The sequence below is a fragment of the Lepidochelys olivacea genome, assembly GCF_965140295.1.
Source record: "Lepidochelys olivacea isolate rLepOli2 genome assembly, chromosome: 10".
Classification (NCBI taxonomy): Eukaryota; Metazoa; Chordata; order Testudines; family Cheloniidae; genus Lepidochelys; species Lepidochelys olivacea.
The window spans coordinates 55,614,142-55,628,868 of record NC_140420.1 but is presented as its reverse complement, the minus strand read 5'-3'; the positions used below and the strand labels follow the sequence as shown (position 1 = coordinate 55,628,868).

Sequence of the window (14,727 nt, the reverse complement as noted above, 5' to 3'; positions counted from 1 at the left end):
CTCTGCTCTCAGTATCCTCCCCCTTTGCATTACTTTTCCCCTTCTCTCGTTTTTCTCCCCACCTCCCTATCCTTAAATCCCCCATTTGTCTTCTCTCCCCTAATCCCTCCATCTCTTCCTATCTGGCTCCTTAATCTTTCCCTCTTCCCTATCCAAGGTCTCCCTATCCCAAACCTCTCACCCATATCTCTGTCCTTGGAAAACCAAATATTTCCGCCCCTCCCCAGACTTGTTTCTCCTTCTCCAAAATAGCCATCCAGGTTCCCCTTCATCCAAATCTCCTTGCCTCTATATGTATTGCTCTCCTAGAAGTCCCTGTTGTTACCCCTCATGGTTTTGTTTCCCATATCCTGGTTCCCTGATTTCTTCATTTTCCCTTTCATATGCTCCCTTTTTCCTTCTCCTTTGGTGGCTCCCTCCTCTCCCCTTTTTACCAGGGAAAAAGGGCTGTGGCTACTCTGAGGGTCAGTGGATGAAATCTGAAGAAGATCTCAAAGAAGGGGTGGGGGCGGAGGCAGGGGCGGGGGCAGGGGCAGATGGGCTGCATGTTCTCCCACAGCTCTCCTGGTGGCTGATGGCTGCCTTTACCCGTACAGCTCCTGTGGCTGCACTGTGGGAGCATGAGTCAGACAACTCAGAGGCCCTCATAGGACCAGTTCCTAGGGTGGTCACTGATTCAGAATACCAGACACTTCGGTACTTCTGGAACTGCGTGGACCAGCCCCCGTCTGCGTGACCCCATGTGCACGGTGTGTGTGAGGTCATGTCAGTGGGGGCAGAGCAGAGCACTCTGCAAAATGGTAACCCATTGAACATCAGCTTTACCAGTGACTGGGTTGTGGAGTCAGGGAATGTAGACTTGTCAACCTTGCCTCTCCTACACTGTGGAAAAGCTTCACTATCCCAGCTTTTCCACAGTGTGAGTGTGAGAAGCAGGAGACAGTTGCTGTGGCACTTGTGCCAATTTCACTCCCTGATTGCAAGCCCAGCGCACAGAGCAGAGCAGCTAGGGGAAGCTCTGCTCAGATCGGAAGTATGGCATGCTGTCAAAAGCAGGGTTATTTCTAACATGTGAGCTGAACAGGTGGTCACACAGGGCTGAAAATATCACGTGAGTGACTCCAGCCTGGTAGTGGCAACCATTTGCTAGTTTGGCCTACGGCAACAAAACCACTAGAGCTATGGGTCCAAGGTGATAATATGCCTTACTGCCACTACTGACCCAGTTCAAACCCCAACATAAATCAAGTTAGATATCTACTTTTTTTAGTGAAATTAGAATTCTTTTAAACCAGTTAGTACCACCAGATGCTTCCATGCATGACATACAATAAAGTTACATAAGGGTTAGAACACTGAATTAATGATAGCAGAAGTGGTTTTATATAATTGACAGATATAAAACTGCAGACTGCCTGTGCCAGCTGCTACACCAGTAGATATAGAGCCACAGTAATGAAGTTAGTCAATAAATCTCTCTAGCACTGGTAAAAACACAGTCAAGCTAAAAATGCAAACACTCATCGACAGTGAGTACTAAAAGACAGGGGAAGCAAAGCCTCCAGCTACTCTGAGACCTGCTGTACACAGAAAAATCAGCCACATTCGAAATAAGCTTTAGTAAAACCCTTTAACATAATCAATTCCAATATCAGATTTTTATTTCTGTTCAATATACAGGGCCAGACTCTGGTACCCTCACTCACAGTGAATAGCTCTTGTGGAATAAGGTAATACTCACCTTGAGTAAGGTTCTCTGCCTCAGGGTGCTTTTGCTTTTCCTTGTGTGAAAAGCCCCTTCAGCGTAACTGCTCATATTGAAATATTTAAGGAAAGGAGGGAGCAAAGTGCATTGAGGGCAGCCCTCATTAAACCAACTGGAATAACAAACCAATCCATGTATCACCTTCATCCCATACATCTAGCTACTCAATGTGGCTGCTCATTCCCAATAATTGGTTCTTTTACCCTTGACCTGACTTGATTATCTGCATACAGCAGACATGTTAAATGACAATGAAGACAGATTTTGCTATCCAGAATAAGCACTGATAACATGCTCTGCACTGTACAAGACAAAGCATTTTTACCTCCAGGTGGGAAAAAAATATAGGACTGAATCAGTATGGCTACTGCTGGTCAGTGCTGAAGTGCATTGGCAGAGCTGGGTAGATTGCAGTATGGCTGCCACGTTACACGGTATATTCTACTCTTCAGTTGTGCAAATATGGAAAGTTTATAGTATGTCCACATTAAAAGAAAAGTGCACTGGCTTCAGCCAGTAGTGTTCATTCCTTACTTTAACAAATACTAGAACTACCCAAAATGTAAGAGATGAAAAATCCTCTCTCAGATTGTACATATAGAATAAGAACAAATCAATACAATTAGGGGGAAAAAATACTTCCAAACCACCTGGTAAATCTCCAGCCTCTAAGAGCTCTAGCTATTCATCTACTCCAGATATGTTCTCAAGTATGAGGAAGTTATTCTCAGGATGTATGATTACAGTCAGTCAAGATAAGACAGCCACTCTATATATTCATTAGAGAATAATTGAAGGCATTAAGTCTGTCATCACTGAAAACCTTATGAGGTGGCCTGTAACATAGCTCTAGCTGTTAATTCAGCAGTCGCCACTTCTGCAGTAGTCTTGCTAATGTATCAGGTACAGAACATTCCAGTGCAGGTGGCTTCAAAACCAGGTTTTATGATAATCGTAACGCTGGCTGTAAAAATAAGCACAATAAGCACATCTAGCACAACAAGGCCCCAATCTCAGTCATAGCCTCTAGATACTACTGTAATATTGTAATAAATAGACCTTGGGGAGGAAGGATGACAGTTCAGATACAGTTTCTTTAAAATCAAGAAGTTATATGGAGAGAAATGAAGGGCTTGGTCAAAGTGGCAAATGACCTTTTTTAGAAAAAAGAAAGTGGAACAAAGAACCAGACCTGAAACTCAGGATAGCTCTTAAGACATAACAAAGCTGAAATGGAGTAGGTGGACAACCACACATGAATCTTGAAAGGCTTCAGGATTTTAACTGCTTTTACACCTTGATAATATGCAGACTTCTTCCTAACACAGAAAATACAGCAAAATAAAATAACAGTAATAATAATAATAATAACGAAAAATCCCCAAGGCCTCAGCATAAAAATAAAATACTGACAAACGGCAACTTTGACAAATATTGACAAATGCCAATATGGTGTATCTTTTCCAGATGCTGGTATCCATTTCAGTGGTGTGTTTAACCACATATTCAGTAAAGACACATTTTTTTCTAAACATGTGAGAAAATGTTACTCTAAAGTGAGAGCCAGTGTGTAAAATCAGCAGTATGTTTTTAAGCATTATGATTAAACACTTACCTGTGTATCTGCATTCAGAACTTTAATCCTCTGTGTGGAGATGAACAGATCCACTTCAGTCAAAGCCTGGGAATCTCCCTCAGAAGTCTAAAAGATAGTTGCATTGTAGCAAAGGGAATTTTAATTTTCCATTTAAAGGGACATCTCCACTGATCACTTCAAGCAAAATGTAATGTTGAATAATTACATTGCTGAGCTACTACAAAGGCATCTATTCAAAGGTGTTTCCATACACATGCAAATTTAGTATTAGAGGACATTTACCACAGAGGAAGAGATATTTATATTTTGTGGGTGAATATGAACTTTCAGAGCTCATGGATGGTGCTGGATTGACAGCCTGGGGACCAAAGTCCTCTATTTATTGACATAACTGGAGAAATGGCATGGATGCTTTCCCACGCTGTCTCACCTGCATTTCTCATCCCTGTTCTTGAGGCACCACCAACAGACATCAGAGAATAGTCTATTCTCCATACCTATTCAATCCTTGCAATTGGTACTGGAATTACTAAAAAGGATGCAAACCAGAGCTAATTGTTGTGGTGACTTAGTTTTTTGTGGACACCATTAGTTGAGAACTGAACTGAGACCCAAATTATTTCACATAAGGCCAAATGGCTTTCAGATGATAATGGGAAGTTTCTTACTGTGTACAGTAACTGGAGTTCTTCAAGATATGTTCTCCATATGCACATTCTACTGGTGATGTACAGAAAACTGGATGGAGTAGCCATGTGTTATTGTGTCCAGGGCCCATTGGTCAGTGGTGATGAAGGATCAAGCATGCCTGAAGCAAGCTAGTGGATTTCTAGAATCATTGGAAGTAGAGCACATCTCTCAACCATACCACCAAAATGAGTGTTTCTGGGATTGGGAAGGTTAGTTGATTTGTGACAGAGCAGTGGGTTGTGCCCTCCTGTAGAAAAGCCGTCATTCCCTAGGTAGTTCTGATGATCTTTGGTGGTAGAGGGGCTGGGGGATTGGTCTCTGTGAAGAATATGATTGTTTTATGTGTTTCCTCTGGAGAACTGGCATGTAGACTACAAGGGAACACAGGGTGGCTTATGAGTCCTTCAGCAAGTGGAGGGCCTTGTTTGTCTAAGAGATGAACAATTCAGCTCCCTCAAAAGGCAGATCTTCCACTGTTGTTTGGACTTCTCTAGGGAACCCCAATCTCACAAGTCACATTGTCCATCACATAACGACCACCATTGCCACTTATCTTGCAGTTGTATCCACCATGTTGAGCACTGCTTGGAGACTTGTCCTGGCTACAAGTTGGCCATCTTTAACTAGCAGCATGCAGTCCATGCAGACCTCATTGGGCAGGCTATCCACAAAGACAAGCAGTCTCTTGTGTATACAAGTCATACCTGGCCATTATGGCCTGATAATTGGCCAGGCAAAACTGTAAGCTTGTTGAGGAATAGGCTTTCTGGTCAAATAAATCTAGTCTCTTTGGCTCCCGATCCTTTGGTGTGAACCTGAATTGTTTTGCTTTTTTATTTGTCATAGTGACCACAAGGGAGAATGCAGTCGGGGGGTGGTATAAAAGAATTCCACACCTTTTAGAGGCGCCTGATATTTTTAACTGCCTTGTGAGAGGTGGAAATGGCAGAAGTGCTAAATGACTTTTTTTTTCAGTTTTCACCAAAAGGTGTAATAGAGATTGGACATCTAACATAGTGAATGCCAGTGAAAATGAGATAGGATCAGAGGCTAAAATAGGGAAAGAACGATTACAGGAGAGGGTGGTTCAGAAGCAGATCTAATTATTAGGGAAACCTGAAGGTGGGCCTCTGTCCTTCTCTCAGGAGCTGAAAGACTTGCAAATCATACATTTACAGTGATGTGTGATTCTCCCACAATAGCACACAATAGCAGCACTTTGAGCTTCCATCTGAAGCTGGGATAGCTCCCTCACATGAAGGCCTGCATTTGAATACAGGAGAACTGGACAACGCCATACCAGTGACAAAAAGCAATTCTGACAACTAACAGTTGCAACAAGCAACCAAATGATTATAATTAAAAACCATAAAAGCCAACATTATAAACTAAACTGTAAAAACTACTGCTAAGAAGTCTAAGGGAAAGGTTGGCAGTCTCTTGGACAATTAGGTTCCCACCCTAAGCTGTGAGACGTTGAGAGGAACTGAATGGCAGTCTTTGTGCCTCACCCTTATATGCCCTCACAGCGGAGCATGAGGATTGAAGACAGTATGTACACGCTATGGGTACTGCTGGCCACAAAGATTTTGATCTCTAGCACGCACATGGGGTGCATGCACGCCATCAGTGCAATGTGCATATCGATAAGCAGTCGAAGGAGAACGTCTGGTCACTTCTGAGTTCTGTTGAATTAGGATCAGAGAGCTAGAGGTGAAAGACTCTACATCCCATTACTAATCTAGTTCTCAGTGCAGAAGGGCCCACATCACAATGTCTACCATCACAATGGACACAGAGTAGCACCCTTGTTGGCAGTCTCAGCAGAAACCAAACACTGAATGGAGCCTGAACTACACTTCCATCAGAAGAGGTGTTCCCTTCCAGGTGAGGCTTGGCTCACTGATGAAGCAACACATGGAAGCATGCTCTATTGCTGCCTGCACTCTGCCTATATTTGTGGATAAAGAGAGGACTTTGTTCTCCAAAGGGTATCAATCCAGGAACACTCACCAGCGCTGAATTCAGTCAAAAAAATTACAAAACAAAAAAATGCATTATTTTAAAATTATATTCCAGGTGGGTCAGACAACATGCAAAGAGTGAAAGCCACATTACACTTTGACAAAGAACTAACTGCATCACTTACAGTCAAGACTATCACAAATAGTGAGATTCACTCTTATGACAGTTTTGACAATTACATTCAGTCTGACCCTACTGATGTATATTTTGTGTAATTGGGTGAAATATCTCATCAGCAAATTGTGGTAGTTACCATCTTGAGTTGGAAAATTAAACTGTGCGTGTGCTTAAATATCCAGAATAATTTAATTAATACAAACACAATAAGTCACAGTCATATCAAATAACATCATCAGCGTTAATTGCTTCTCCTGTTAAAACAAGCATAAGCATTAGATTTTTAAAAATTCTCTCTCATCAAATTGGCTGTTTACTGGGACTGAACAAACCACAGGACATTGTGATATTAAACAGAAGAAGAGCAGCAACAGACAGGCACTCCAGCAAGTGGAAGATGAAAGAAATAAACAAGTGTTTCCTGTTCCATCCAGTGGCCGAGTATTAAACTAGTAAAACCAAAATTACAACTTTATGAGGATTTGTAATGAAAAACACAACACTCCACAGGGAGCAAGGACAACAAAAGTGTAAACAAATATTAGCATTCAAGAAAAACAGTTTACACACCGCTTTTTTCTTGATTTTAGCCGCCTTTTGCATCCTCTGAGGAGCAGCATAAAAAGAAAGCAGACAGTTGCACACAAAGAAAGAGAAAAGACAGTGCGTGAAGTCAGGGAAACCTTTTGGTTATGATTCCAGCCTCTTAAAACTCTTATTTGCAACAAACAAACAAACAAAAAAAGGAGGAGTGATTGGTTTACAAGCTATACAGGTTTGAAGCATATTGGCTCTAATGGAATAATGTACATTGTCAAATGGAGTTATGCATACTGTCAACTGATTACAGAAATACTGTAGAGTGTTGTCTGTTAACAATTGCTCATTACATTTTTTCCTGCTGGATACACCACTACCTAAAATTGCATTCCAGGCACTTACACGTGCACTTACAGGATGTCCAAAGCCCATATTTATTCATTCATTCAAAGAGATACAGTTGTACATACAAAAGTCGTATTAGTCCCAGAAGTACTATTAAGGCACTAACACTTCAACATCAGGCTATGTCTATCATATGGCAGCTCCTACAAACTATTTTAAATGAAGAGTTTCATGCACCAAAATAGGAAAGGCGGGGAATTCCCCTTAAATTTAAGGATACAGTTTCCTGAACAAAAGGATTTAAGGAACACTTTGTCTCTCATACCTTTTAGATCAGGACAGTGCTTAATTTGTAATGAAAGAGGTGCTGGGGCTCAAGCAATTTTTGTAACTTTCATAGATGATGCGGCAAACCCAGAGACACCAGGACTATGAATTGCCAAGCTTAGAGGTGCCAGGGCTCAGCCCTGGCACAAAATAAGCACTGGATCAGGATCAAGTTTCATTGGAAGCTTTTGAAATGGACATGTGCAGAGATCAGATACAGAACAGAACAATCTGTGGATAGAGCCTGGACAACTCTTCAGAAGAGAGATTGAAAAATGTGTTGAAGGAGAGTCAAACTCCAAAAGACTACTTATTTTACCTGTGTGGTCGTTGCCCTAACAAGCTGCAAAATACCACTCAGTTATGTTCACTGTATAGACGTGCACGTGAATGAAAGGTCCAACTAATTTCTGTATGAGTGTGTTAATATTTGTGGGGAATCAAACATATGAAAGAAATATATGCAGTTTTAATCTGTTTGCAGAGCATGGATGTCCATGGTAACTTAGCATTCCCTTATGAGAGTTAGGGAAGAAGTAGGATCTACAGTGTGATAGTTAACACAAAGGGCAGGAATGTATGTGACTCAACAATGCACATTACACTTAGGTATGACACTGTGTGTATTCTCTTCTAGACCCTACAAAGAATCCATGCACTTACTCTGTCCATTAGGTAAAAGCCAATGGATTCCAATTCAGTAACCTAGTACACAGCTTTTGCCACCAGTGATATCACACCTCTCTAATGCTGCACACTTTTTAGGGGGGGGGGCAATCAAACTCCAAGTGAAGTTAATGGAAAGATGCCCATCAACTTTAATGGGAGTTGGACCTGGCCTCTAATGAGAATATTTGATACAGCCTTGGCAGTTATCCAAGTCCATCTCTAATAGCTTTAACATTATCTGTGTTCAAATTCGCTCTCAGTTAATGACACCTATAGGAATACTCATTTATTGTGGCCCCCAGTCTTCTTAAAGAATGAGCCTTATCATTGCCCTGTGAAGAATGGTGAGGGAACTGTCATCTGTGTACAGAGATTTCCCTGGCCCGTATGGAAGGGTGTGAGAAACCATACAAACTATTCAGGGAATCCACGCAGAAGATGTATTAGCTTTGGCACAGGGAACCTCCATGCTGAGGAATTCCCCTCCCTTAAAAAGCTGAACTGAAGCAGTGTTATTTGAAAGTTGGGGAGGAGTCAGGGTCCCGGGAGACTTGAGGATGCACAGGTCCTCCCCACACACAGCCGTGTGGACTGGCAAATATTGACACTGCAGTCACAACTGAGTCCAGACCCCTTTCTTTCTCTGTGGGAATGCAAACCAAAAAAGGCAGAATTTAGAGGAAACACCAGAACAGGAACTCAAAATTATCCTCCCACCAGGGATCCCTTCTACAGATTTTTCCTCTCCCCACCAACCTCTCCACCATATTTTTGGATTTCTTTATTTACATGATGAAGAAGCAACTGCAGCTACTTAGCATATCACTATTTAGTGAGCTAAAAGCACCCATTAAAGAGGAATTTCCAGTAAATTAATTCTGAACCAGTACTGCTCTGCCAGAGAGAGCCACCACTTCCATGCCCCATGAGACAAAGTGAGCTTGGAAAAGCAATGCTGAAAAGCGCTATGTGTCTAGTTTTTTGCTCATTGTACAAGAAGTCTATTCCAAAATGACTCTCCTGGTGAAAGGCAGATTTTGAAGTGAGGTTATTTCAAAAAGTTTGCAGTGCCTAAATAGCCCTGCCCTCCAAAAGTAAAACAATGATCTGAGAAACATCTTTGAGACCTGCTTGCAGTACAGTAGTTGCACTATCTACAAGTACCAAACATTCAAATAAAACTGATTAGTTTATAAGCTTCGTATGTACTGCCAAAGATTTTGTGACTCAAGCCATTAAAATGTGCTACAGAGAAATTATAGATAAGAATTCACTTCCGCAGATCTTTAAATCTTTATTAACACTGAAAACCACTTTTTTCTTATAACTGTAGTGTTACTTTCAGCTCTGCCTCAAACTTCAGATACCGCAGGGACATCATTTTTCAAGTACATCTACCAAATACATTAGGCTGAAGTACCTCCAAGTTCATCCACACTGGACTTCTATGCATCCTTTTTGTAACATGCCAAGTTACTTATGCCTCCTATTTCTAGCATGTGGAGACAATACATGATAATGACATCTCTTACTTCAGCTACATTGGGGCTGCTTTGCACTTCACTTCAAGTGCACTTCAAATGTCACTAATGTTTTTACAAAGTATATTTACAAAAGGCACAAAAAGGTTACAATTTTATGAATAATAAAGCCAGCCACTCTTGTAAGTTAGGCCAGGTCTACACTCAAAAATTAAACCAACCTATGCTCAGGGGTGTGAAAAACCCACATCCCTCCACAATGTAGTTAAGCAGACCTAACCTCTGGTATAGACAGTGCTAGGTTGACAGAAAAAACATTTCTGTTGACTTAGCTACTGCCTCTTGGTGAGGTGGATTAACAAGGCTGATGGGAGAATCCCTCCCGTTTCTGTAGTGAGTGGCTACACTGATGGGCTGCTGCAGTTGTGCTGCTGTAGCGCTTCATCTGTCACCAAGTCCTCACTTCTCTTTTCTTCTCTGGGTTTTCTATGAAAATTATAGCCACATCAATCATGTGCATACATCAGACTGCTATACAAAATACGAAGCTGAAAGCTTCTACCAGGACTGCCTTACACCTGACAGTTTAGCAGCAGAATTAATTATGTTCCTTGGTGTTAAATCACAGTCAATGCTCATGTGGTGCTTGTGACTTCTCAAGAATCTCATGAGCAGGAATTCCAAGGTTTGGAATGCTCAAGAATCTGTAGCAGCAGAATAATCACCTTCAACGCCTTCCAAGCCTTTCTAAAGTCCAAATCAAGAATCAGTAAAGATGTGTGTCTTGCTGAGCAGATTATTAGACCCAAACTGGGTATCTCCAAACATATGCCGCTTCTACTGATTAAATTATTTTAAATGAAATATGTATTTTTTTCTGATTAACACTTTAATCTACACATTTCATATCATGTCCTTAACTACATGTAGATTGGATATAATGGTAGAAATCTAAATAAAACAATTCTACAAAGCATAGCTAAAAAAATTCTCCTGCCTGGATTATATATTCAAATAAAATGCATTTATTTTATTGACCACAGAAAGCATAAAATATTTCCATGCAAGTCCATGGTTTTAAGTGACACAAACACAGATCTGGTAATGAACCTTCTTGCCTTAAGAAAATAATATTTTGATGTTTTTGAAATGCTTTCAACTGCTTACATAACCAATTACAGGATCTAACATGGCAACAGGAAGAAATCAGTCATAAACCAGTCTTCTATGCTTTACAGTTGGAATTGTTTTTTATTATAGTCTGGATTTTACCTTTAGTACTTTACTGTGCAATTTGGAATAGCTTCTGTAATAATTTATATTTTGTTCTTCAGAGGATTTGTATGTTCTACAAAGCTAGATACTGGAAACAGCGAGGATTTTCACATCAGCAGATATGTATTCACTTGAGTGCACCTCTAAGTAGGTTTGAAGCTTCAGACATTTCAGACTATTCAGAGTTCAGTTATCAAGGGAGTCTATTCTACAGACCATAAAAATCACCTACCTTGACACGGCTCACTGCCTCTTGAGCTTGCATCATTCTTATATTTTTGGATGGGTTACGTTCTGAGAGCAGCTGTGTAGAACCCAAGTAATTGGCTGCAAAGATGATTCCATCAATGAGATCTTCAGGTTCACAGGGTCCTGGAACTACAGACAGGTATACAATTATTACCTTCCAAAAGGGAGTAAGGTGACAAAAAACTTAATCAAGGGTATTGATACTTGCATGACCTTTCCTAATACATTTCTATACTTACAACAGCCTAATTAAGAGAAGCATTGCAGAGTCCAGCACACATTAAACAGTACACTTATTTCCCATAATTATGACTCAAACACCTAAAAAGCAAAAGTGTAGTATTTACGAATCTGCATAATGTTTTGATCTTGGAATTGGAGAGTAGTTCATTGTAGCATGCTGCTGTGGGAAAAATACAACAGAGTTCTTCACTATACTAGGCCAAATACTGCTCTCAAATTCATGCACAAGCTTTCTTCCAATTGATATTAATGTAACATTCATAATATGTTACACGTATTGAGATGTTCTTATCTGTGGGCCAAATTCTGTTCTTCTATTTGGGTTTCTTGGTACCCATATTTGTCAATGGGAATGAAAAAAGTGCACAGATCGCCAAAATCTTTGCCAAAATACAGAACCTTGTTAGCTCACACTAATGACTGAGACACCATGGGCAACAACTGCATGTTGTGAATCAGCAAGTAAGGAAACACAAGAACACTTCATGTATCAAATTCTAGGGTTGATACAGGTAGGTGTGATGTAGGGGGTCAAATGTTAGAGCATCACATCCAATGTACAACAACCGGTAGATCTGAGACAGAGTTATTTCTTTGCTGTGGTGGATGATGTTAATGCAAAAATGCACAATCAAAACAGCTCTTCATTTCCTACACCCAAGAACTTTAAAAAGGAACAAAAGCTGCGAGGAGACTCTTTGTGTCTGTGCCACTGATTTTTCCATTTTAAAATAATACATTTCTTATGCATGCCATCACTCTCTAAAGTTACAGAAGTAATTCTGTATGCAAAAATACACAAAGAAATTAGGAGGATGGTGATACAAATGAGCACTTAACATCTATTTTACCAATCATCATCTATGTTAACACCCCCCCCCCGAAAGCTCTTACACTCTTCTTATTGAATTTAGTAAACTGCCTAACATATGGAAAGAAAAACATTTAAACACTAAGTAACACTGCGGCACACCAACAAGCATGTCCTGCTACAGGCATTTGGCAGAGGTAGGAACGACTCAACAGATAGTCTAAGCACACATTTAGCAGAAAAGATCGTGTTTCACAGAGAAGGCTGTCTTCATTGGGCAAAGAAACAGTAAAGAGATCAACAACCCTTTGTAGGGCTGTCAGTTAGGCAAAAACATTGGTCAGAAACAGAAGATTTGGAGGACATTTGTGTACTTTGCTTCAAGAGAGGACCACCACTGAACTTCAAGGCCTGAGGACAATGCTACCCACAACAGAAAAGAAGCTGTCTTTGTACTCTCTGGCCACATGATGTACCTGAGTTCAGGAACAGATTGAGACAGACACCTTCCAGACTTGTACAGATGGTATAAACTAATAACTGGGGAATAAAGAAGTCCAAATAGCCTGCCAAGGATTAACACTAAGGGTAGAGCTGCACAGCACATCAATCACCCCATCCATCTGAAAGAAGGGAAGATGCCAGATGGCAGCTGAAGAAGAGGAAAAAGTGGACAGATTAAAAAAAAAAAAACCTGTAGTCAAAAATGAAGAGAAAATAAGGATATGTGGAACTTATTTTTTTATGAATATTACTCAAATTTAAGCTCCAATCCAGAAAAGCACATATACACATGTTTAGCGTAACAGATAGACTCACTGACTTCAGCGAGATTTTCAAATTAATTACCATTTTACAAACTGCTTTAGCAACTGCCAGGATAATTTTCCAGGGATGGAAAAAGGAGAGGTGGCGGGATGGAGAGAGAAATAAAGGATGGTATTTATACTGTACTTGTGTTATGCTCATCTCCTTTATTTAATGGTTAAGCCTTATTTTCAGCTTGATTACATCAACACTAAAGAGGCAGTCACTCCACAATTTTGGCACCAATCCCTTGACTGTAAATACTCTGTGTTCCCCAACAGCTCTACAACAGGAACTTGCTATGAGCCATATCAACATGCCAAGCTGCTAAACCATCTCTCCCAAGTAAACAAATTAATTGTGTGAGGGGGAAAAGGGGACATTGAATGGAGATGCTAATTTAATTAAAAAAAAAACCCCAAACCCAACAACAATTTTCTGGTAAAGTGAACTTTCTTACGTATAAAACCAACTGAACTTGTCTGGTGCATGCATGGGTAATCCCTTGAACAGGAAAAATAAATACCATGCTACAATGTATAGAGGTAGCTACTCGCATCTACTTTAATTCGTGGATACTTCTAATTCCTCGTTGTCCTAAATTCTAATTTTAAAAAAATCATCAAACACAAATTAAGTGTGATTAAACCCTTAAATTTCTTCATCAGAAAATGCTGCTGCCTCTTACACTTCCATACAGACCAAACGTCTGACTGCTATAATGTCAGCCTGCTGCAGAAACAAAACAGTCTTGGTAATTCGGTAATCACAGTACATTTTAAAAAAATCAATACTAACAGCCCCACGGTCTCCAGAGGCCTAACATTAACTAACCAACATTAACACAAAGTGGAGCAATTTGTTCAGTTAGGGAACACTGCAGTTTCAAACTTCCGAAGGATAATTATTTACAACAATAGGCCAGATTTTACTATAATCTAAACTAGTGTAAATCTATTGCTAATCCACTAACCTCAATTGAGTTACTCTGGATCTTGATCAATGTGACTCAAAGCAGAATTTAGCCCAGTGTGCTGGGGAGAGAATTTTTGTTTTAAACAATTGAACATACTTTCACAGTACCCTCTAAAAAATTAGAAGGAACCTCAACCAACTCTGTAGGAGTCTACTCATCAAAGAAACTGCATGACCAGTTCCACAGTGGGTCAAGTCATTTGCCTAGTATCTCAAGAATCAATTACAGTGGGTGCAGTTCTAAACTACTGAATGAGTAAGAACAATCAGAGCAAAAATTCCACAAAGACACCAGATTTTAGATTTGTGATCCCATCTAATGAGCTAATTTCAGCACAGTTTCTCTTTAAGGTATTCTGCTCCCCTCTACCATGCTTCACCAAAAAGGATATATACTTTACAAAGAACTGATGCATCTATTTGCTGAAATGCATATAATGCCTTTTCAGGCCTAGCTTTTCATCTCATGTATCTTTTTCTCTTCTACAGCACACAACTAAACATATGGGCATAATACTTACAAATCCTTTCCTATACAATCATTGGCAAGTCAAGCAATGACCAGAAGTCTGATCCATAACACTGCAGGATTTGCAACAAAATACTTCAGAAAAGTGACACTTATCTACAAATATAGGCCCCCTACCCTGTTTTCTTCACACACGCCATCTACTGAATTCAAAGGTGTATAAGGTGCTCATGAAATGCAGGGTTTGGTTTATCCTTGGCAATATCCCATCTTTTGTAAGTCTCTATAGAAATAGATTTTTGTCTCCATTTCTGTTCCAAAGTACTGGGAGACTACTTGAAA

General features: G+C 40.2%; 1 protein-coding gene across 10 annotated transcripts in view; it reads right to left on the bottom strand.

Moving 5' to 3' along the window:
- The window catches only part of APBA2 (amyloid beta precursor protein binding family A member 2), a 199,098-nt gene that overhangs the window by 36,637 nt on the left and 147,734 nt on the right, over nt 1-14,727 (bottom strand). For 9 of the 10 annotated variants that reach the window (XM_084642435.1, XM_084642427.1, XM_084642429.1 and 6 more), the window contains 3 exons: nt 11,064-11,209; nt 6,765-6,800; nt 3,381-3,467 (listed from right to left, as the gene is read on the bottom strand). In XM_084642435.1, coding sequence (XP_084498561.1) covers nt 3,381-3,467; nt 6,765-6,800; nt 11,064-11,209 — 269 coding nt within the window. The remainder of the gene's footprint in view (nt 1-3,380; nt 3,468-6,764; nt 6,801-11,063; nt 11,210-14,727) is intronic. The other variant, XM_084642428.1, reaches the window with a different exon arrangement.